Source organism: Arctopsyche grandis, chromosome 3 (genome assembly GCF_051622035.1).
Source record: "Arctopsyche grandis isolate Sample6627 chromosome 3, ASM5162203v2, whole genome shotgun sequence".
Classification (NCBI taxonomy): Eukaryota; Metazoa; Arthropoda; class Insecta; order Trichoptera; family Hydropsychidae; genus Arctopsyche; species Arctopsyche grandis.
The window spans coordinates 18972805-18999916 of NC_135357.1; the positions used below are offsets into that span (position 1 = coordinate 18972805).

General features: G+C 30.1%; 1 protein-coding gene across 1 annotated transcript; it reads right to left on the minus strand.

Moving 5' to 3' along the window:
* Positions 1–5069: 5069 nt before the first annotated feature.
* LOC143909143 (putative sodium/potassium/calcium exchanger CG1090) lies at positions 5070–23495 on the minus strand. Its single transcript, XM_077427043.1, has 15 exons — positions 23488–23495; positions 8949–9170; positions 8546–8659; positions 8264–8405; positions 8070–8180; positions 7816–7993; positions 7580–7726; positions 7360–7472; positions 7174–7280; positions 6768–6905; positions 6604–6691; positions 6299–6508; positions 5720–5822; positions 5506–5636; positions 5070–5383 (listed from the first exon to the last, which is right to left on the minus strand). The coding sequence occupies exons 2-15, from the start codon at positions 9165–9167 to the stop codon at positions 5184–5186; spliced, it is 2001 nt and encodes a 666-aa protein (XP_077283169.1). The 5' UTR covers positions 9168–9170; positions 23488–23495; the 3' UTR covers positions 5070–5183.
* Between the last annotated feature and the right edge of the window lie 3617 nt (positions 23496–27112).

The window sequence follows — 27112 nt, forward strand, 5'->3', positions numbered from 1 at the left end:
CACTTTGTGCGGAATAATCATAGAACATTCGAAAAGTGTGCGCATGTTACATTGGTTTGGTTATTTTTTTCCTAGGACTTAATTTTACTTTTAAGAGCCCTGATAATGATTAATGTTTCTCTCGTATAAATTTCATCAAAAATAAATAATTCTACTAAAAAACCAAATCTCTCAATAAAGACATCGAATTTTAACATATTCTCAACATTTTCAATGCATTTTTATCTTTATTCGTTTTACTTGGTTAGTTAGATGAAATTCCTGATTGTCGAAAAGTTTTAAGCCAAATTTTTTTATATTAATCAAAAATTTAAAGTAAAAGTTAAAACTTCTGGGAAATGTAGTAAATATTAAAAAACATTTTCAACATTATATTTTATATTTATAATACACGAATATATAACAAATAACACTAAATGCATAATATTTACATCTAAATTGTTTTTATGTGCCTTTTTGTAATCGTTGATATATTTTTCAATATTGTACAAACTATAATATCAGGCTATTGAAATATATCAAAGACAAAAAATATATTCGTTTATTTATAAATCTAAATACATACATATGTATAAAATCTTTGAAATTGTTTAGATTTCACCAAATTCCTATATAAATAGGTTTGCTTTAATATCATATATATTCATTAAATATAATATTATACAAACAAATGTTGTATAATCGAGAAGTTGCTTAGAAACAATTAAATTGATTTTAATAAAACAAACATATGTATTAGACATATTTCCAATTGAGGGATAATAATACAGCCATTGGTCGAAGAACTTGAAATTTTACATTGGAAGGAAGGATTTTACATTGAATCGCACGCACATGTATATACATACACACCCATTTAATATTAGGTATACAAGGAATATAATTTTACTTATTAAAAAAACAAATTATACTGTCGAAACAAAAATTATGCACTGAAATTGGGTTATCGGAATGGAAAAAAAATAAAGAAATATCTTGATTTTTAGTAAATATATACATACATAAATATATTACACCTACATAAACATTATGATAAATTTATTTAACATTTGAATATTTTTTAATACCTATGTATATTATGCCATCATGTTATGTAGGTGTGCAATATGTGAGCATACATATATACATATGTATGTCGAATGCATGTATGTAGGTATAATAAATATCGTTATGCTTTTTTTACTAAAAATCAACATTTAAATGTTAAGTGTCATAAAGTATTAAATTTAAAGCAAACACGGGAAAATTGTTACCTTTTGTTACATTTTGTTAATCTACAACGACATTTCCGTACATTACAGTATATTATAAAAGCTTATCGAACTATCATAAGCATCATACAAAGATCAGTTTCAAAAATATAATGCAAATTGGGTGCATAAAAATAACGTAATTCTAAAAATTGTGAGCTGAATTAATATTTAATATAATCAATTTCATTTTATACGTGTTATAAACGATTAAATTGTGTAAAATTAGCAATTAGCATGTAAACATGTATATAATGTATTTCTTGAATTGAAGTACAACATCAGAATTCTACATCGTTGCAGATTTATATATTTTGAACAATATGTGTATATATATATATATATATATATATATATTTTTTTTTTTTTCTAATTAACAAACAATCATATCAAGAACAAAAATTTCTCTACAATCGATAAAGAACACTTGGGATAAGGAATATCAATATGTTAATACTTACTCTACACTAGAATTATACATGCTGTTACATATATGTATGTATGTACATATGTAACAGCATTTCTGCTCTAATGATCGTTAACAAAATCCTTTCATTAGAATTTATAATATTGTTTACTATCCAAGACTATAATATTTAATGCCAAAAACATGTTGCACATTTTAATTGACTGTAAATAAACCAGTGTAGTAATTGACACATACATTTCATGACAAGTTTAATTGTATAAATTTGGGAGAGCAAAATTAAAATATCGAAAAATGGTATTATTTAAAAATGATTATTTTGAATATTTTATTTTTTTGTTTTGCAATTCAATTTCCTTTCAATGTGCAATTTACAAATATTGATGCACTGCAACTACATTTGATAAGATAATAATTACAAAGTTTATAATAGCAATATCAACCAACATAAGTATAGTATTTTATAGAAGATATATAATATTATAATACATCATTCGTAAATTTGGAACAAGAACAATCGTTAATTCATATTACACTACAAGTTACCTATTAAAATTTTCAGTACACGTGTACAGTACAACTTGAAATATGATATGAATTAATTATTTATCATTTGAAACATAACTGTTATGGATTCATATCTATGTATTATGTACAAGTGAATATCCAATATGTACTGAGGATTTTATACAATTCACTGTTCCAATACTATTTAATATGTTTAATGTATCACAATAATATAACGGTCTCTTTTTGGATAGATTGACAAAATCAATACTAAATATTGTATTATTAAAATATATATATATGATAGGTATATATTATTATATCAACATTTGAAAGAAATTTGATAATACTGTTTGGTAAAAACGTAAACAATAAATTAATTGCTATAAATTTTGTTCATGATGGATAAAACTCGGCCTTCAAAATGTATCATATACGCACATATATATATGTACATAAATATATGTCTTCTTTTAAGACAAGAATCTTTTTCTCAAGTAAGAAAGGGGAATATGTGATAGCAAATTGATAACAATTTAAATATGTAATGTAATATAAACAACAACAATAAACGATATGCTATAATACGTAAATTTTTAAAATTAATAGGGTTAAATTGATAAAAGTCATAATTAGTTAATTAAGGCTCTAGTTATTGTCATTTTTGTATTATATACAAATGAGATTCTTTTGACACATTTCATAAATCTTAATTTAAAATATAATAAATAGGTATTCAGACATTATATGTCAAAATAAATTAAACGCTGTTAACGAAATTCATAATGAGATTCTTTATTTAAATAAATATATTAAAATTATTTTCATGCTTTTTCAATTTTCATTTAAGAATTATTGTTTTAAAATTGGATTTTTAAAAAACTGTATGCATGCTGTTGTAATACATACAAATACTTTTTTAATGCTAACAATTAGACTAGCAATGAATAAATTTGGTGAAGGACAAAAATATCAGTGTCTTTAAAAGTTTATTTTGACAAGTCTTGGTCTTGTACTATTATAGTCCTTCGTTTTAAAATAAATTAATATGTAAGTTTAAACAACAAAGTTTCATAATATAAGACTTTTAAGTTTTAACTTTATTGATGACTTAAATCGATGTATGAATTGACTTGGTTTTAATTGAATTTTATTGCCGATGATCGTTAATATAGGAACAATTACATTCACATAAATTTCTAATGAAGATATAAAAGAAAATACTTACAAATCGTGGACGTTCAATAACAATAGTAGTATAATATTGTGTATGCTTGCGCTTACACATATACATATATGCATATCCTATAATCACCTCAGGGATGGTTCTACATAATTATTTTTCACACAGGCATAGATTGATAGACCGCTGAGAATATGTTGCGTTTTTCATTTAAAAACACTGTTAAGTATTCATAAATCACATTTTATGTGTATTAATTCTTCATTTCATAGTACATACATAAATAATATGAACATTCATTATGAATTGAAACAATCTTCAACTTCACTCATTTTTGTTCTAAATACGATTTTTTAAAATTTTCATTATAATACAGATACATGACGCATAAAATAGAAATAAGTGCTGTAAATTACCAACAAAGCACTTAAATCTACATACATAACTTATTTTAAGAATAATTGTATAAGTGATTAAGTAAAGCAAATAATCATGAAAATACGAAATCAGATGCTAATAAATGATTAATTCGTTGTAATATGTAATATTAGGTAATTTATGATTAAGTTATATTCAATTTTAATAACAAATTTATGTTGAATTAAAAGATTTCTAATTAATCAACATACAATACAGGTGTAGGTACTAAGAGAAATTAACTAGCTCTAAAGATGTTTTCTAGAGTTAAGTTTTTTAAACCACGTGTTTAATTTAAATTATTTCAAAGTCAAAAGCAAACATACATACATATATGTAATATGTAATATATTATAATTATATGAGAGATTAATTCATTTTCACACGGGAAACTTAAACTATGCATATAGAAGATATAGTAGAATTATTCGAATTTTAAATCAGTGTTGGCTATAATGTAAGAAGCCAATAAATTTATACTGTTCATGAAGATAAAACGTAAAAACTAGTTTTCCATTCCAATGTGAATTTAAAAACGTATATTCAAGAATAATTAAAAAAAATATATTCTTTTGGGTAATACATAGTTAAAATTAACGTTTTTGATCAAATTAACCCAAATACTTCGTTTTTCAGACTCCACATTTGAACAATAAAAAAATGCTCCAATTTAAGTACAATATAATGAATTGAGGAAACTTTTTTATTATATATACATTTAACGGCAAAAATTTAATGCCTATTTATATAAATTAACAAACAATAAAAAAATTAGTCACAATCAAAAAAAATGTTAAACAAAAAATAAATCATTTTAAAAATAAGCATAATAAGCATAAAGCATAATAAAAATATATTTTTCAAATAACCCGCCCCAAAAATAAGGTTCTTTGAAATGATTTATGTTATAATTTGAAGAAAAACCACTTAACAACTCCGTCAGTCAAATGAAAATGACTACTTTACATTGTGTAATGATTTCCACAAGGCTGGTATTAAACTGTAAAATTGTATATCTATTTGATTAGTCATTGAAATAATTGTTGGAAAACCAGATATATATAATATTTTTTAACTTATAGTGTTTCCCACTTACAACATACCATATTCATTTTATCAAGCAATTATAAAGCCTTAATATTTGTTAACATCATAATAAATCTAGTGAGACTACAACAAATATATATCCCGTAAGTGTATCAATTGATTTCCTTTTTTTACTGGAGAATATGATATTTTTAACATTCAAACAATTTGATATCGTATGTATAATAATATTACTATGGGCACTCTTGGTATATAAATATCCATGTTATATATAAAATTGAAATCGATTGATACAAATATAGGCCGTCAGAAAACAATTATGCGATTACGATCGGATGCCATGTCCGAGAATTTAGAACACACTAAAACACTCGGGCGGGTTGAGTTGTCCGAATACGTTTAATTCGTAAAGGGAAGCAAACGTGATGAAAATTAGGTACCAAACCATAAGGATGACTCCGTATTTTCTATCCAACTTCCATCCATTTAAATGCGTTGCTAACACCAGAAATACAACTGTGCTAAGTAAAGATAACGTTGAATACGTCAGACCTGCAAAAAAGAGCAAAAACTATTTAAAAAACTACCGAAATAAAGAAAAAATGTCAATGTTGCTTATCGAATATTTTATTAATAGTACTTTAAAAAAAATAATATGTGTGAAATAATATTACCTTTACTTATGACATTAACGTGAGATCCCGGTTTAATTATTGCCGTTTGAATAAACCATGGTAAGCCAAGACATATGAGGATGTCGAACACATTAGATCCAACAGCATTGGATACTGCCATATCACCATACCTTAAAATTTAAAATTATGCATATTATGCTATTTTAAAAGTATCTAACGATTAAAATTTTTATATTAAAAAATAATTGATTACCCTTCTTTGATTACAGCGATACTACTTAATGCATCAGGGACAGATACGCCAGCAGCCACAAATGTGAGTCCCATTACTGTGTCCGGTATTCCCAATGTACTTCCTGTAAATTAAATATCCTATTAATAATATATATATATATATATATATATATATATATATATATATATATATATATATATATATATATATATATGTCACACGGAAAATAATGTTTATTAGTCATCAATTAAATGATCTAAACACTAAATTTCGGGAAGGCCGGTTGAAATGTTATTATGCATTTCAAAGCTTTTGTGTTTAGATAAATAGCACTGAGGAACAAAAAATCACGTTTTTGAGTTACCAATATTTACTAACTTTGGTCCACTGAATTTGAATATAATAATGATTTTTGTTGGTTGGTGATCGTTTACGAGATATTTTTAAACGCTCATATCTCGTAAACGATCACTAACCAACAAAAATCAATATCATATTCGAATTCAGTGGGTTAAATTTAGTAAAGATTGGCTAGTCTCCGCTCTGGTATTTTTTTTTGTTGCTCAGTGTAATTAAAAATGCAGAATTATTATAATGTATTTTTATTAATATTTGGTACAAGAACGTTACCAATAACAGTTATCATCCAGACCATGAAATAAGAGTAGAACGAAATCCAGATCATGGAAACTAGAAACGTAAATGGATACCAATTGCGATATTTTTCACTTTTACAGTCGGGCATTGTAAGTCGACACATATAGTGGATAGGAAAAACAATGTACCAAGATGTCAAACGGAATATACCTGTAACAATGGAATATTTTTGATAGAAATGTGTGTTATATTATGTAGAATGAGCATGTGCATAGGTTATGTATGTATATTTATGTATATTTTACCAGCATCGACGGGTTTAACAAGAGGGTCAACAGCACCATCCACTTTATTTTCTCTAGGCTTATAGTAGCTTTGATTTGGAATACCTGCCTGAATATTATTTTAATTTTAGATTGAAAATTTGTTCATATCCATAGTGTTCTATAAATCATTTTAAATTACTTACTGCTTGGATCGTCAGTTGAGCTTGCTGCACAGGAGTTTGACTTCCTGGTTGAACTTTTCCCTGATCTACCTGTGATGGTGCCGATTGAGGTGGCTGTCCACTTTGATCCCACATTGAATTTGGGTCCCAAACTGGCAGCTTTAATTAAATTTTGGAATTTTTTATTTCTTCCAAGTAAGTATATTATATGTATTTAGGTAATATTATATATAGAACAGTGGCGTGCGGTGAAATTCTCTCTCTTTCTGTCGTACAGCCTTACTTAATGTGCACGGGCAGGATACAAGAGGAACAGCCTGTTTCTCTTGTATCCTGCTCGCGCACATTGAGTAAGGCTGTACGACAAAAAGAGAGATAATTTTACCGCACGCCACTGATATAGAAGCAATATTATTAATTGGTGAACCTGTGCAGCTTGAGGTTGTGAAGAGTCCTCAGACCAGGCTGTATTTGGATTCCATTGATCAGTATTGTAATATCCTTCATTGTCATACCCAACATTTGTGTTATAACCTTGAAGTAAATTAGTTTTATGTAGTAAAATAATAAATTTAACACGTGGCTGAACAAAAAACAATATGTAAAAGCTTACCAACTGGGCTCAATTGGTTCATAGCAACATTTTCACCGACAACTGGGTTTTCAGTTGTACGACCATTTTCAACTTTGTTGACGTTTGCTTTAGATTCTGGTACAACAGCTGATCTAAACAAAACACAGTATTAAAACTTTGAGTTAAATTTTATTCAGAATAGAATCGTTTCGAAAATTTCTCCAATTTGATTCAATGATTCACAAGATTCAAATATTACTTGTAAGTCACCAATGAAGCCTGTTCTTCTTTAGTTGGCAGTTTTATGGGCAGCTTGAGTGACAAAGCCCAACGCTCCAGTTGGGAGTTAAAATGAAGAGCAATGCAATATACAACGTACATTAATAACATTATTAGGGATTCTGGCCTGAAAATCATATATATATATATATATTTCAAATTTATGATACAAAATGAATACTGTAGGTATATGAAAAAGATCTTTCTTAAAATTACCAACTGATTACTTCGTTTGATATGGTAAATAGCATAATTAAAATGGATATAGCATAAAAGAAACAATCTCTGCATAGAGGCCACCAATTCAAATAGCTCACGGTGCCCGAGCACAAGGCGCAAACTGATATTACAAACATGATATTGAAAACTGCTGAGCCGATTACACCAGAAACTCCTAAAATATTTATTGAGAATAATCAATTGTATATTATAGTTAATCACTTCTTATTTTGAAGAAAATAAAAAATTACCTATATCATCTTTTGCAAAAAATACTCCAATTATAACGGTAGCCAGTTCTGGCGCTGAAGATCCAGCTGCCATAAAAGTTGCTCCAGCAACATCAGGGGATAGTTTTAATTCTAAATTAAAATAATAATAAAAAAATTAATAATTGTTCAGTTATTTATCGTTTAAAGACTTCAAATACAAATTCTGATATAACCTTCACATATTCTGTCCAATGAGCTTACAAAATAATCATCACATACTATGGCCAAGCCCAAGAAAGTGAATACAGCTACTAAAACGTGTATGACCAGTCCACCATGCTTTCTAGCGTAAGGACCCATCAAAGGTCTTGGAAACTAAAATTTGTAAGATAATTTGATTAAAATAAATAATCTTTAATACCTATATAATATATATATATATATATATATATATATATATATATATATATATATATATATATATATATATAGTTATTTAAATAAATCGAACATACTTGTTCAATTGCTGGTGCTGTGCAATTTTCTCTACGAGGTCTCCATGTTGGATGAGCATTGCTGCTCGGAAGAGTGGGAGCTGCTGATGGTGAATATGTCGACGATTCGTTTTCCTAGAATACGTACACGCAAACTTATTTACATAATTTAAATTTAATTTAATTTTGTGGATATAAAAACCGAGTTAATTGACCGTGGGGTATTTGCGTTTCATTCATGCGGAAACATCCAAAAAGAAAATAAATGGCACGAGGCTAATGGATTAAATTCGCATCGAGTGCTTATCGATTTTTGGCCGTTTTAAATCGGCCACCTTCCATTTGTAGACACATGAATAATTAAAAGAAATTAAATTGAATTAACTAACATCAAGCGGTAAAGTTTTGAATTATGTATATTTACCTCGGGCACACTTTCAGTAGACGAGGTGACATTTCCTCGAGGACTTTCGACAGTTGAATCGATTTTGTCGATACTTGTTAGAGATGCGGGACTTGAAGATTTTAACTCTTCTGGTATAGGACTGGTAACGTTTGTCTGCTGAGAGTAGACATGTAGAATGGAGTAAACTAAAAAGAATATTCCTGCCGATGTGAACTTGTGCCTGCGGGGTCTCTTCATGGCCTTAAATAAAATAAAAGTGCAACAATTAATATATTTATAACAATTAACATACACATATGTATAATGTTGATATTTTTTATTTTATTTTAAACTAGCTGAACCCGGCATGCGTTGCAATGCCACAATAACGCATGCAATTCCCGTTCCCGTTCCAAATTGTCGGAAAAACGCAGGCAGCGAACACATTTGAAATTATTGGGTTGCAATCACACTCATTCCCGTTTTTGGGCGATTTTTTTTCACACTTATCTTCCCGAACATGCATACAACAAATCCTGAAAGTTTCATCGTAATCGGTTGGGTAGTTTAAGAGCCTATACGAGACAGAAAGACAGACAGACAGACAAACAGACATTTAATTTTATATATGTAGATTTAACCATTATTTTTATCAAACGGTTCGTTCCAATTGAAGTTAAACGAGCTCGAGCAGAATGCTAATTGTGCACAATTGCACTTGTTCCTTATTAACTTTTTACTTCATCTCGTTCCATGGAATCGATTTCAAAGATTCCGCAGAAATATTCAATATATTCGTCAATCCGTTTATACGAAAAAAAAGTACAAAAAGGAATTCTGTATTCTGAGCGAAAAATGCCAACTTTGGATATTCCACGATGGACCTAAATTTGCGTCAATGTTAAATAATTTCCTATGCCTCAAATCAATCGATTCATATCGAAGTGGTTTTTTTTTTAGAAAAGCAATTTTTGTTACTATTTAAAAAAAATAAACGCTCAATAGTCACCTTTTGCATTTTAATTAGGTCGATTAATATTATTTTATTGTTTTTAATTAATTTTTATCATGGTGTCATTACGGGATTGCCCCCAAGGCGATACCTTTGGCCAACTTTATGTCTATGAATTTATAATATTATAAATTTGAAATTAAATAAAAAAATAATAGTGAAAAATGAGGGTAGGAGGCCAATTTGGTAGGAATCGACAATGATATCAGATAAATATTGACAAACTCTGGTTGGAAACAATAGACTTGGAGTCACATTGATTAATATGGTTCATAGTCAAATTCTAAAGATTAAAAAAGCTTAAAATCTGACATGTTTGTGTAAATTCATACAGAGTTAAATTACACACATACAAAAACTGTAATACATACATATATGGAAAAAATAGGGTTTGAAAATTTTAAATGTGAATAATAAATTGATAAACGAAATATCTGGGAATTATGTTGCATTTATATTCCATACTTTCAAATTAAAATGAATGTTTACTCTATTTTATACGAAATGGAAAATCATTACAAGAAATGTATCATAATAAATTATTATGATGATGAATCGCTGAATAATAAAGTGACTTATGGGTATTATTAAGCAAATCATGATTTATTCCGGTCTCCGTGACGGGCCGAAATGTGAAATTACCGAAAGCGCAAATATCGGAAGGCAAAGATCGAAAATCGAAAGATAAAAAAGGGTGCATGGTAAACGGTACATACTCACTTAATTTGCGCGAGCAGGATACAACAGGAACAAGAGGAACAGGCTTTTCCTCCCGTATTAATGTGCCCACGCAGAATACGGAAGGAAAAGCCTGTTCCTCTTGTTCCTGTTGTATCCTGCTCGCGCAAATTAAGTGAGTGTGTACCGTTTACCATGCACCCTTTTTTTTTTGATCTTTCGACTTAAGATCTTTCGATTTTCGATCTTTGCCTTCCGATATTTGCGTTTTTGGTAATTTCACATTCCAGCCCGTGAGGTAGACCCGATTTATTCCATAGATTAAGGTTTTAATATGATGAGATGTCCGAAATTTATAGAAAAGTGGTGGTAGACTAATAAAAATATCAAATCGTTATTCTTCCATGCAATATACTATTGTAATTCTCGAATATCTGTTCGTTGGGTGCTATTTATTTATTTATTTTTTGCTATAAACATGTTTATGCATTGTACGACAATTTAAATGATATTCAAATTCCTTAGTACATTTAAAGCGAGCTCACACGTACAACGAGCAAATATATGCACAACACTCGAAAAGCATTTGTTAACAACGTTCTAAAAATTCTCATGATTTAGGTATTTTATGAAAGAGAATTCATAAAATGGATATGAAATTAAATTCGAAGTCTGTCATTAACTACTTGCAGCTCTTAGCAAAAAGATCAAAGGATAAGAAAACGAGAAAACTGAGGTTGATGCAATCTTGCCTCACAAAAAATCCATTTTTTATTTAAATTTTACCTGTGCTAAAATTGTACATATCTAAATTTATAGATAATAAATTTTAAATCATATTCAAATAGTGGTGACATAGTGGATAGGATGGTTTTGTCGATTTTTTACGAGGAACCGTTTTAACAATTAAATCAGATAAATTGGTAACTTCTGAAAGGAAACGATCGAATTTGACTCACCTAGTCTGACCAGCATCACTACAGAAATACTTCTGAAGACATTGAAGACATATTCAATCGAGGCTAACCCAGGGCTTGAAGCCGGGAACCTCTCAGTGGTTGGCACTAATGCAACTAATAAACTGCTGGATATATGTATATGTATATATTTAATTGTGCTTCTAATAATCATGAAGAAATGGCCGACCTGATCCGTCGTGTTGAGACAGAGAGCAATGTGCTTGGCCTCCAGATAAACCACCCCAAAACAAAAATAATGATAATTGACCGTCACCAACAGTTGCAAAATGACAACTCAGCTTTAAACGGTATAGAGGTGGTTGATAATGTTGTCTATCAGGGGTCACTCAAACAACGGTGGCAGCGAACTGGAAATACGACGCCGGATTATTTTAGCAAAATCGGATTATTTTAGCAAAATGTCACAACTAACGAAGATTTGGAAGGATTGAGCCATTATAACTGCTGTCAAAGTTCACCTCGTGAAGAGTCTGGCTTTTTCTGTCTGCCTTTATGGAGTCGAGACGTGGACTATATGTATATGTATGTAAAGGCGGCGGATAGACGGAGAATCGACGCCTTTGAGATGTGGTCCTGGAGACGACTATGGTGCGTACCTTGGACCGACAAACGCACAAACAAGTCTTCGCCTGGCCGAATTCAGAACTGAATGGAGGCAGCTGGTTGACCGGACATCATAGTCGCGATCCTCAGTGATGACGGATCCGACAGCGATAGTATACATAATAATAATTGTGCTTCTATGCTCAAATATCTAATTTCAAGTAAGACAAACGGACTTATTTAATCTGTTCAAGGAGTCGATCGACGAACCACATGATTGATTGATGTCGTTAACAGCGACAGGTCATTGTTGTTGTGTCTGTGCAAACAATGTTCTGTGGGTAATGTGACAGCAGAGTGGCCCCTCCTAGCTGCTGTATTGTACTCGGGAGCTATTTCTCCATAAATTTTTCCTCCTCACATAAATATTCCGATTTTCGCGTCAGACTCCGATTACAAAAGCGTCCACTTGAAGCTCGAGATGACAGGTTTTCCAGTCGTCTGGAGAAAAACGTCGTGGAAAATTGCGAGTACCATTTGCGGACATTACTTTTGTACTACGGCCGATAAAAATGACATAGATTCATTTCAATATTGCTTTAGTCAGAAGCAATTAAACAATGACGTATTATGTCTGTTCAAATTTGGACACGATTGAATCGAAAAGGTCCGTGAGTAACTTGCGTGTCTGTGTTTATCCGTGCGCTTTATGGCCTAATTTGGACGGGATAAACCAAACATAACTTAAAGGAGTATGTAACGCTGTATGCTCGAGGGTGTCACGACAAATCACTCACGGACTTTACACTCAATATAAAGCATTGTCAAAAAAACGAATATGGGTAATACACTATGTTGTCGTCACTAGGGATTGCAATATTGAAAGTAGCGATACCAGTGCTATTGGTATTTTACCGAAAACAAGTTTTTGGTACTACCGGTACTATAAACTAAATAAAAGCTTTTGAAAATCCGAAGATTTATCAAAATAATTGATCTGACTTTTACAAACGATTGCAGTGATCATAATTTACCCGTTAATTTGAACTCTATATGATTTGATACAGGTGTCATTGCATCGATCAAAAACTATAAACCATTGAGTGTAAAGTCCGTGAGTGATTTGTCGCGGAACCATGCTCGAGGAGAGATAGAAAATGGAACCCGTGGGTGAGAATTATCACAAGGGTAGTTAATATATGTAATGGAGAGAGTAGAGAGATTGAAATGCCAATGGTCACGTAGCTAGAAGAACAGACAATAGATGGATGAAAGAATGCTTGAATAGTACCCGAGAAAATGTAAAATGGTACAAGGAAGGTCACAGGGAAGATGGGTGGATGAAATTATAAAAATGTGTGGGATGAAACGGATGAGAGTTGCCCAAAACAGAGACGAATGGAATCGTGTTGAAGAGGCCGCCATACTGCAGTGGATGACGAGTGGCTGGAAATGATGATGAAACCAGGCATGCAAAATTGTAGATTTTGAGTGTGTTAAAAAAAATATGTACATTATATAACCACATGTTATATATGTATATACATAAATACATAAAAATATCTCTTAGATAAATTTATTGCTTATATAATATTAAGCACCATTCAAATAGTTGATTTTTAGTAGAGGAATGACGTTATTTTAGGGATACATACATACATATTTATATATATCGAGATTAACAAAAGTTATAAAAAAATCGAGATTCACAAAAGCTACAATACACAAACTCTCGTCACTTATGTACATATGTATGAATGTGCACGGTGGTGTCAAACGTCAATTCGAAACCATAACAGGCTTAAAACTTTTGCAGGTAAAGTGGCTTATAAACTTTGCAAAATTTATAAATAAACTTTGCAGATATTAAGTTATGTATCGCGTAATTTATGTATATTCTTGCTCGGTTTATTTCTGTGACGCGTCTATTCTGGAAGGGTCTTAATCGATACATTTTATACAAAGAATCCTCTTTCTATTATACAAATTCGAGATAGCAGTACTGACTACAGTTTATAGATTTTATTCAATGTTCAATTTTACGTAATACGAAAAGCTGACGCCGAAGTGTCTGGCTTTTAGAGACGCAATATCTTTAGGATGTCTGCAACCCAGTTTTCATGGCGACATTTTATTTGGTGTTACTTTGAGGATGCTGTAACCGGATAAATTTAATGATCGATGGTTTGAAAAATTTTATGAATTGCGGTATATAAAAATATGTAGACGGATAAGTTTAATATTTTCTCTTCAGTTTAAATAAAGAAAGCAAGAACCTTTTCGAAGTCACGGTACACTTTTGATCATGAGAAAAAATGGCGGTGCACCAGACTTAAATCGTTAAAAATATATGCAGACTAAATTTTTATCACAAATTAAATAACAGTTAAAAAATAAAAATAATGAAAGAAAAGATATATATGTATGTACATCTACGGAAAAACTTTAACTAAAATTACCTTTAACAAAATGGAATTTATTTGATGTATGTAAAAATTTATTAATGTGATGCCTGAGCTTGTCGGATTTTGCAGACTTCAGAAATATTCGGTCGAATATTTGATATAGCTACCCTCAATTATTTGTCTAAATTCCTAAGTCTTTCTAGTTTTTTAGTTTTTATATTAGTTATTTTTTAGAAACCGAACTCACAAAAATATGATGTTGAAAACTGTAACAAAATTTTCAGTGCCCTCATGTAGAGAATTGGATATTCCTCTTGGACAGAAATCCAAAATTCCTCCATAGTCATTTCGGAAAATTTAATTTTTAGAGTACAATCCGTCCACAAGGAGACCAATTCTTCTCATTTTGGGTACGAAAATCCAAAACTCAATGTATCAATCGTAGCAAATGGATTTCGATCCAGTCATAATTTTCTATATTTAAAGAAGGAAAATTATGTGCAATTTTTTCTTATAATAATATTAAATATTCTATTACAGCGGAAATAATTCCCTAGGCAATGTTTTCGTTAAGTGAAGGAACTTTATTTTTCTCTGTTAATCAATTTTCGAAATCCTGTCAATTTGTCAATGGATATAAAAAAAAAATCGTTTTTCCTCGAACGCTTGTGTTAACGTTATTTAAATAATTAAAAATATCTGCTAAATATGCCATTTTAGCACACCAATCATCATTCTGAAAATATTTTACAAGATCATCCATAACATCATTTCGGAAAAAGATTAACAATTCATTCTTAAGTTCTATAAATCGGCATAAAGCTTTACCCCTAGATAACCACCTGACTTTATATATGTATTTGAGGAATAGAAGAAGGTCACAAAACAAAATTCAATATTGAAACGAACACATTCACACATACTGGCAGCATTATAAAATAATACAAATTGAGTTCAAAAGTTCTACTTCCGGTTATCGGATTTTGTTCAAATTTTTTTTATTACTTAAAATCACTATCAGTATTATACACATTAAATATCAAGAAAATAAAAATAATTTGAAATATCAAAATAAAATAATGAAATATTGTTTTAAAAAAAAATACTACTTCCGGTTTACAAATTCTGACCAAAGCCTTATCAGCTCTATGTTAATACATAAATACTACAAATATAAACTTTCAGCTTCATACGTTCAGGGGTGTGGACAGCATAGTGGCCACAATATTTTTGACCTTTCTAACAGGAAAAAATCCCACTTTCGGTTTATTAAATTTAGTGATTTTTTTTTATTTTCATCATATTGATACAAAAATTATACTTGAATTTTTTTGTGAAGAGCAAACATGTTTAGGAGGTCGAAAAATATAGTGGAAGAAAAATCGAACAAGAGTTGTTTCCAAAACTTTATTCATAACTTGGTATTACGCTTAAATTTCTACAATAGATATGAAATTTTAGTTCAATAAATCAAAAGATTTCTGAGAAAAACATAAAAAAAACCTCGATTCTCTAGTGTAAAAGTGCTACTTCCGGTTCAGGTAAAAATATTAGATAAAGTAAAAAGCAAATATTCGTACTTAGTTTCCATATAAATGTAATTTTATTTTAAAATTAGTGCTGCTGGTAATTTCTTTAAAGTAAAGTTTTTGCAAGGTTAACAAATCCTCTTAATGAGCCTACCATTGACGGAGCACCATCCGTACAAATTGCTACAAATCATTCCCACGATATTTTAAATTGTTCTAAATATGAAGAAATATGTTAGAATCAAAAACACCTTGTCCTGTTTCGTTTTCATTTATGAAATGAATGAATCCTAATTCACTATTTCGCGGATTTTTCTGTTTTTACCATTTTTTTCGCGGTGCACCGGTTAAGAACCACTAGTGTAACCAAATGACACTGACCGAATTATATGTACCATGTAATTGATATATAAAACCGCAATAATACATACATACATATATACCACATAGTTTTTATTTTAAGTGTTACAATTTCATCAACTGTAGATTTTATACACGAATATCGTGTGGTCAATGAGGTCAAATTAAAAAGGTAGAATTTATAAGCTTTTAATAAAATCAAATGTTTTCGCTTATGAATGAAAGCATAAAGATTTTTTTTTTATTTGCAACATTGTTTTGTATTTGGTTACATGAGAAATATTTTAAATCTATATAAATCCATAATATATGTATGGATATGAGCCGCTATATTTGAAAGTGGCGGAAGTCTAATTTTCAGTTTCAAAAATAATATTTCAGTTCGACTTAATTCACAAATTGTTATCACTACTTCGATACACAATTCGATACGTCCAGAATCTCGGAAAAGCAGAATAAACTTATTACAAGTAAACAGTATTTTTGAATATTTTATAAAGCAAAACATTAAATTTAATGTTTTGCGAGATATTTCTCGAAATGAAGAAAAGTGGACTTACGCCACTTGTTGTTACGACTTACGCCAAACGATTGTTTGTCTGCTATGCATGTACATACATATTTACATATTTATAATCAGTTTTTAATTTGAGACAATTACATTTAATATAATTGAACACTTTAGACAGTTAGCGGCTTTTGGAAAGAGTTTAATGTTTGAGGTTTTATTACCAATTTTTATTCGTTTGCATTTTCAGCAACGCCTGCTAGTAAAAAAGAAAATTAAAGTATTTATATACATATAAATGTATGTATGTATATCTTGAAATAATAATTTATTTTAATTGCATTTGGTAGTTAGTTATAATAACATATATGGAACTTAAAAAAAAAACGTTATTGTTACATTTCTTTGGTTATAAATGTTTAGTATAGGTATTTATTTTCACACCACTAAAAGGTTAAGCTTAAATTTTTAGCAGTAGATATAATTTTAATATGAGAGTGAAACTATTAAAACAAATCATTGTTTATTAAATAAATAATAGTATAATAGATAGGTAAAAAATACATATGTATGTATGAAAAAAGTGTGGATTAAATTTTTTGACGTATGTAAATATGTATCTACATATACTTATTTATTTAGTATGAACAATATTATTATTAAATATTGGGATAGTGAAATTATTTTAAATTAGTTAATTGTGGACACCTAAAGAGGTGTCCAAAATTAAATGTGACTCACAAGATGGAAAAGTCCACATTTTTTTTGACAACACATACTGTACAAAAGTTCATACTTAAATTTCAAATCTTGTATCAATTTCTTGCCAAACACAAGAAAGGATACTTGTGGAAAATAAAAAGCAAAGGAACTTACATAAATATGTATAATGTAAGACGGATAGCTAGAGTACAATTGCAAAGAGTTAAAATTTATCAAATTCAATCTCCCTAATGCATCTTTATCTCGAAAACGAGGCTATGATTAATTACATTTTGTGGACAAATCGTATGTTATTACTAACCTCTGCTATTTGTGTACTCTACTACAGTAATTGATAACTTGGATTTTTAAACAACAAGAACATTTTTTGGGAAATTTCTGAGTACCTTTGTGTACTTTGTGTACTGTTAATGTCCATTACCAACTTTTTTTTAAATTTATTTTTTTACTACAGTGTTATTACGGAATTGCCCCCAAGGCGACAACTATGGCCAACTTTGTGCAGATATGTATGTACATATATTATGTATATATAAATTTATATTAAATTCAAACTAGTGTTTTTTTCCCGATGAAATATCATCGCAAGGGGAATGGCATATTAAGCAATTAATTAAAAAAATATTAAAAGAAATGTGTCGGTCCTGTGTTCGATCCGCATGCGGTCGTATTTTTTACTAACCTCTCCTTAGTTCAGAATCGATTTTGTCGTCTGACGAAGTTTGGGTTTTTATCCGATCGCTTTCAAACTTTACCATTTTGCTCGGTTTGGTCATCAATATATTTGGTCATGGTGAAAAATAATCGTAATAGACACATTTGAAAATACTGCATGACGTCTATCGTCCACACTGTTCTGATCGTTTATTGCTTTTCGCCCCCCTCTCGCTATGGCAGATTGAGCAATTTGCAATGCTGATCAAAGTTTATGGAGAGAATTGGTGATTTATTAATTAGGTTTTTTATATATTTTCTTAATTTTATAAACAAAATATAGAAGAGAATTTATATATATATATATATATATATATATATATATATATATATATATATATATATATATATATATATATATATATATTCTTTTCAAATACCTTTTAAATATATTTAATTTTATATTTATATTTAATTGTTTAATATGAAAAAAAAAAAATGGTAAAAACTACCTACATATAAACAATATAAAACACCAATAGAAAAATTAATTGATTAATTAATTAATTCATTAAATAATGTATTTCAACACATGGCGCTAAATGCTCAGAGACTTATTATCCTAGAGAAAACATTGGTATCAAACAGTATATATAGAAGTTTTTGTTGATCTGCTATTATTTTCGTATTATATTCGTGCGTTTTGTTGGCAGTGTCTTAACTGTGACGTACATATGTCGAATCGAAACGACTATAATAGTACGCAAAGCGTTATCGCACACAGACACACAGAATAGCGCTATTATATATATGATAAAGCTGACAAATGAGGGTAGGTGGTCAATTTGGTAGGAACCGTTTCAACTATGAAATCAGATAAATTTGCAAACTCTGATAGGAAACAATCGACCTGTTGTCATCTATATTCAAGGTCTGGCCAACAACACTTTATCAGGGTTCAAACCCGTGCCCCCTCAGTTATGAGCATTATTTTTATTTATTTTATTTTATTAATTGAAAAATCAACAGACAGGATGTACATAGATATGTATAAAAAAAAACAAAAAGTAAATAAATAATATATGTAACATCCGAGTCCAATAATAGATTTTTACAAAAATGAAAAAGATAAATATAAGGAAAACAAATTAAAAAGTAAAGAATAAAGGCATGACAAAATATGTAGAACATTGCATAATTAAACTATAGTATTAAAATATTTGGAAAAGGTTATAAAATAGAAAATAAGAAGAAATTGAAATTTACAAATATAAAACAAATGAAAAAGGTAAATACAAAATAAACAAATGAAAAGGAAAAGAATGAAAGCTATAATATGATTAAATAGCACATTACATAACTAAACTAAAGTATAAAAATATTGGAAATATTGGAAAAATAGAATAGGAGAAGAAATGAATCAATCGGTCAAGGTTCTCTTGATGTTAGACCTGAATTGATGTAGGGAAATATCAAATAGATCAACCTCATTCAGCTCTCCGTTAAACATACGATAAACACGCTGCAGATAAAAATATTTTTGGGAATTAGTATTGAAAGGATCAAGTGAAAAGAGTGCAACGCGTCTAGAGTACCGAACTGGGATTCTGAAATTAACCTTATTCAGTAAATCAGAACAATCAAGGAAACCATTTATGAGCTTAAAGAAGAATATAGCATCAGTATGTCGTCGCCTGACAGAAAGATTGTTAAAAGAAAGGATTTTTTAAAATGTCGGAAACAGTAGAATGGGTATAGGTAGGAAAAAGGTAGCGTAAGGATTTAATAAATTTAAGTTGAACTTTCTCAATACAATTAATATGGGATAAATAAAAAGGTGACCAGATAATTGAGGCAAATTATACTCTAACCACTGAGCTTTATTGCTGGTTAGCAACATAAAGCAATGTATTATATTAATTTACCAATCGGCTTCAGTGTATTATTTGAATCCACTACCGCATGGCCAACAACTGCAGCGTTTCCTCTATCTATGTATGTATGTAGGTTGAGTCAAACGCTTATCATTAATCATCAACAATCGAAACTTTTTTGTGCCGCTATCAGGTGGAGGAGTCAACTCGGATTTTTCGTGTCTATTGTGTCATCTGGAGACATGGTTGTACCCATGTCTTGTCGACATCACTGACCTATATGCGGGGGAGGGTGGGGTGTACAACTGTTGTTTAGTGTCGGGAGTGGCGCGCGCGCTGAGCCCCCGGACGGGGCGCGGGGGCGGACGCCCGGCTATCGATTCGCCGCCCTGCGCCCCTTCCGCACTCCCCCTACAGACCCTCCCCCTCTCCCCACCCACCTCAACCCAGACCTTACCGGGTAATGAATGTATCAGCTGAAACATCCCCGTCCGTTACAAATTCTCTGCGACTAGTATTCGTGTCTACTCTTCAGTCATCTGATCGCTCATTTGTAATGATTAACTGTGATCGAATAGGTGCTTATTTCGCATTCGTATTACGGTCCAAACGCTTCGTATTAAATTAATTATTATGTAGTTTACGCTTTGTCGTTTGCTGAGGCTTCAGTTCACCGATAAATGTGAAGTAGGAGAATTGACTTGAGGATTCTCAGCTGTCGATTCGTTTGCTTGCTGCTCGCTTAGGTTTTATTGATAGGTATTGAAGTGGGATCTGATTGTTTTTTTTATTATGATAAAATTAAGCTTTACAAATTTATTAAGAAATTGGTGTATTATATTAAATGTAAAACTGTTTTGAAGAACCAAAATCCAAATTGATTCTTAAGACCCTCAAAACAAGTCGCATGATATATGTATGTATGTATGTATGTATGTATGTATGTATGAAGTCCGTAAGACTATTTTTCGTATATTATATAAATACATTAGGTTGAAAGTTTTTAAAAATACAATCACCTAATTTAGATCAAGATATTGTTAGGAAAACAGTTATTATGCTAGAAAATTTTCTTTGGAAGAAAAAATTGTTTCAAAACAACAAAGTTTAGTAACGTTACTGAGTAAGAAAGTTGAGAAATTTTAAGACGGCGGAAGCTTTTTTGACTAACATAAATTGCTTTTCAGAAGAATGTTCTTTTTACATATGTACATATGTATACCTATGCGGTTAATTTTGCGAAAAAAAATATTTTTTATTGCGTAAACTTTTAAAATGTAGAAAATTAATAAGCTTACATTACAAATTAGAAAATAGATGAAGAATGCTGACGAATACAATATAAAATGTACATATGTATGGTTTCATTTCCATGAAAGCAAAATCCATTTACTTGAAAGATATCATCTTATTTCGAATTAATTAAACGTGAAGTACACACAAAATTGGCTTTCGAGGTTTCATTTCTACGATTTCTTCCGGAAATTTTTTATCGGAATTGAATCGGATTCGTTTATAACACTGTAAAAATTACACATTTTGATTTATAAACATTGTGCATTTCTCCATAAAAATAGTATAGAAATTTTTGGAATTGAAATTTTCTGATTAAAAAATCAATAAAACTAAAGTATGTCAAATAATTATAGCTCATATTCAACTTTTTTTTGGTGAGGTTGAATGTATCAAGCATCGAAATTGAGATAAATATATACATTACGTAGTTTGAATAATGATTTCGCTTCTTTTTTTCTACAGCGTTATTATGATAAATGTTTATTCAAACTATTTAGTATCGGAAATGGAAACATTATATTGTGAAATATTGTACATATTATACTACATACGTACATGTATGTATACATATGTTAACGATGATAAACATAAATACCAAAGATAATAGATATTTTCATTTAGATCTACATTATTTATTAAATATGATACATTTCATAATATTAATGAATAATTATAAAATGCATGAATGTAATTGAGAAAAGTGACATCTTTGAGATGTTGGTAATTTCTTTTAGAAGAAAATCTAATCTAAATACTAATCTAAGAAAATCTAAATCTAATCTAAATCTAAATCTAGAAAATCTAAAATCTAATCTAAAATTTTATTTAGGATTTCTGAAAACTTTGGATGCGTTCAAGAATGCTTAAACGACAAACATTCCCAAGAGGCAGGAAGGGAGTAGTAAGTAAATGTAAACAGGGAAACGACTTGTTTATTATACACAAATCCCCCTTGTGCTTCTTTGCTTCCACGACTATATTACATGCCTCCGATTACTTTTATGACTCTTTTGGGGAAACTTTAAAATAGCTAGATAAAAATTTTATAGGATAGCATGATAATTTTCAGATTAGTAATACGAAGAGGTAATCATTAAAGCCATTTATCAATGCAGCAGGTAAATAAAATAAATTGAAATATGTTTTCCATTTCACTAAATGGTTATCGAAGTTATAAGTGCCGTCAAGTCCTACAACATCAAATATACAAATGAATGTAAGTGAGAAAACAATTGTTCCGTAAATAATGCATTCTGATGATAAGCTCAGAATAAGACTTGACCTAGTGACCTGTTCGAAGAATTTTTAATAGCTTCTTTAAATAAATATTTACATTTTAATGAGTTATTTAATATTTCGAAATAAATACGAGAATAAAAATGACCTTCACATAATATGTAGGAAGCTACACATACATTAGATATGTACATACCTACATACATACATATATTCCAAATGAAATATCTTATTTTTCTTGGAAAATTGTAAATTAAAATATTCTGCGTTTTTATAATATACACGGTCAGCAATTATTTGAGTCCTGCATTCATTAGAAAATACAGATGAGTGAAAATTATGATGAAACATCTTACACATCATTCTTCGAATTATAGAAATGAAAAACTGAGAAAACTTTTTAAATTACGAATCAAAAAGTCGTTCATTAGTTTGTTTCATAATAAAAAAATCATGTTGCAATAACGATTATAATAGACGTTGATGAGAACGATTTGCCTTACAAACATTATACAAGCATTGAACGAATAGAGTACAACAATAAAAAAATCGATAGTTAGAAGTTAATTCGCGGAAGTCCACTGAAACCTCATCGATATCACCTATTTATATCTCGATTCGAAAATATACAGATTAAAGAACCGATTTCACACAGTAATTTAAAAAAAATAACGAGTTCAACGCTAAATTAGCACCACCAAAACACGCAGATATGTTTAGTATGTAATAACAAATTTTCCGTGAATGGAAAGAGGGGGAGGTGACGAAATAGCAATTTACCTTGGATTTAGCGGCGAAATTTGTCAGATATTAATTATCTTCTGTTTCGGATCAGTTGAGGGCGAAGGCTGCGGATTTTCCTCAGTCCACGAGTGGCGATCGATGTGGAAAAGTGTAAGCGCGGCAGCCGCGCTTTCCCGGACGAGGCCGCCGGCCTAATGCGTCCACACCACACCAATACTAATACGCGAACACACCACGCCAAGTACTCAAAATGTGGCTCGCGAATACACTCACTCACTCTCTAAAGCCTTCTTCCTATAAATGTTTGCATTTTGACGTCTAAATTCCACTAAGAATGGTGGCGAGAAACGAAATTCTTCCCCAATTCGGTACTTCAGATGCCGCATAAGCTAATTTTCACTATCGTAAAGTTAGTATATTTTAAGATAGAATAGTCTTCGATTATATTTTATGCTAGAAATAAATATCGAACAGGAAGAATAGGATAGTGCTGTTAATAGAATTATTAAGTGAAGAAAAATTGACAATTTTATTTAAAATGCAATAGATGATATGTGTACTGCGTTTTAAATGTCCAAAAAGATATCATTCGACAATTTGGCTTGATTGAATTATTGTTGCCGTTTTGTTTCTATGTCAATAGTTGTATAGTTTTCCGATGGTTTAAGTCTTAAAACGTGTGTTTATAGTTAACATAATAGTTAGTTCATGGCCTGCACATCCGAAGCCAGGCCCCTGGGCTATCATGCTTAAGAGGGCTGTACACCAGCGCCTTGTATTACACTTTTCTCTTCCTCAATAATGGCACTAGAAAAAATATTTTTTAATATATTATGGATATCCACCATTGTCATGTTTCTGTGGTTTTATTTTTTTGATTAGTTATTTTTTATATGAGCATATATGTACAACTATAAAGTCGCCTCTTTTTTACACCCAGGAAAAGAGTCTAGCGTGTTTATTTAACGGTTGATTTTTAAAAAAATTCGACCACACAAACATAGAAAATATTTTTCTCATACCGATGATGAAATTTTTTTAAATTTGATCCAGTTTCGGAGGAGAAAACTAGAGAATACGAAACCTCGATTTTGTCGATTTAAAATAGATATTATCTGATCGAGGCGCAACTGTCGCATTCACTCAATATATATATATATATATATATATATATATATATATATATATATATATATATATATATATATATATATATATATATATATATATATATATATATATATATATATATATATATATTGTCGCATTCACTCAATATATACATTCACTCAATATATATATGTATAGATCGAAGAAAGCAACGGCAACAAAATTAACGTTTCGGGTATCCAGCCCTCTTAAGCCCCCCCCCCCTCCAAAAAAAGATTCAAAATTGAAATTAAAAATCATTTCATCAATATTTTAAGGAGTAATAAGATTGAGGATCACCTGATAAGTGATATTTTCACAAGTTTCAAATAAAAGTCATGGTGTAAAAATAATAGCTATGGTATCACCGATAATTTACTACTCGAACATATGTAAATACGTAGTACGAAAACAAATGACAGTTCTCAATTTCGTAACAAATTAACAAAAAAAAAAGATCTCAGTGCTGGGCCCCCTCGCGATCTGGCCCCCCGGGCTAGAGCCATGGCATGAGTTAATTGTATATTCATATTGGTATCTAATTATCACAGAATATGGGTAGGTTTTGTTAGTGCTAGTTTAAGTACTACATATGTAATTATGCAATACAGCGTACAAATTCTTATATATAAAACAAAGACCGTTCGTTATGTGTCTGAAGTTTGTTTCTGATTGGCTGCTATTATATCTACATATATACATACATGTATAAAAATGAATGTCTGTTTGTTCGTCTGTCTGTCTTGTATAGGCTCCTAAACCACTCAACCAATTACGACGAAACTTTCAGCATTTGTTGTATGCATGTCTGAAACTTTGAAATTTTTGTGGTATATACCTAGCGAAGTTGAATGGCACCACTTTTACATAACCAGCAGCGTGGTCTAGTGGTGAATGTAGAATTATTTCGTACTTGATGTTACGAGTTCGATTCCCCGCTAAGTCTCGTTGCTGGCCAGACCTTGATTTGTCTAGGTCGATCGTTTCTTATCAGAATTTGCCAATTTTTCCGATTTTCATTGAAACGATTCCTGTAAAATTGGCGTTTCCTTCCCAATTTTCTGTTATGAACCTTTAGTTATTGTTATATCTTAGGTTTCGCCATATTGCTCACCATAGATGTCTCTGTGGTTGTTTATCGAATATAAAATTCGTATTGTTACATGAAAGTTATTCATCGTTATTTATCGTATTAATACGATGTTTGTAATATATGTATACTGACCATAGATGTCAGATATTTAGATTTACATGTATCTATGTAATAATTATGTGGACCAGGAAGGCGCATTTGGGGTTTACCTGTTAAAGCCTTCCTGGTATATTTGTATATATGTATGTGAAAATATGTATCTGAAAATATGTATGTAAAAAATAAAAATAAAATAAAAAATATGAACATATTTAACAAATTATAAGATTTTATGACTCTAACAGTAGAGCGTTGGTTTTGATATTATTATTATTCAAATCAAATAGTTTAAATATCAAGTAGAAATGCTGAAATGCTTGAGAAATACTGAAAATGCGGCTGCTCATGTGGAGGGATTGCGCGGGTGTTTGGAGCTAAATAGAGAGCCTTCGTTTGTACGGGCTGGGGAAATGTTGCCCGGGAAAACTCACCGTGAAAATCCGACGTGGAAATTCGCCAATCTCGGCGAAATCAAACACGCGCGACAACTTTAATATTTAACGAAAATTCAGCCGATCATCCGGCGGGTAGTTTATGTATCTACATATGTATATATGTAGATAATCATAGGTAATATGTAAACGCTATTTTGTGCATGAACGTATTCAGGTGTCTTAATTAACAAGTTTCACGTAGTGATCGGTTACTATCTAATTAACTGTTCGGTTGAACACATGTTTCAACATTTCAACCACCGGAAGATTCTCTAAGAACAAAAGATTAATTTAATCGTGCCTGAGTCTATATATAGCTTATTTCTCTACTCGGTTTATTCACGAATGCGAAATACCCACGTATTTTTTGATCAGTCATACATGATATCAAAAAATCAACGAATATTTATGTATACTTATTAAAACTATTGAAATAAAATTATTATATACATACATACATTTAAGCATCAAATGATATGTATTCGATTTATAAAAAAAATCTTTTTATACATTTTATAAATTATGTAAGTAAAATTGAGTGGGTGTATTTGTGTTCATAAAAACCCCTGATATAAGAAGGTATTTATGAAAGGAAATCTATTTATATATGTGGACGCACCTTTATTTTCCATCGATGTTATAAATTTGAAAGAAACGAGGGTGGAAAAATATCACAAGCAAAAAATATATACTTCATAAAATTGATACTTCAAACGAATGCTTATATAATATGTATAACAAATTTGCATTTGTTACAATCATTAAAAAAAGCTGAAAAATCGATATGAAATATTTAAAAAAATATTATATCAATAATATACATATTCTTTGTGAAGTTTGGTGATATGTTCTTATTATTAGTTTTCACGACAAAATTAACATTTTA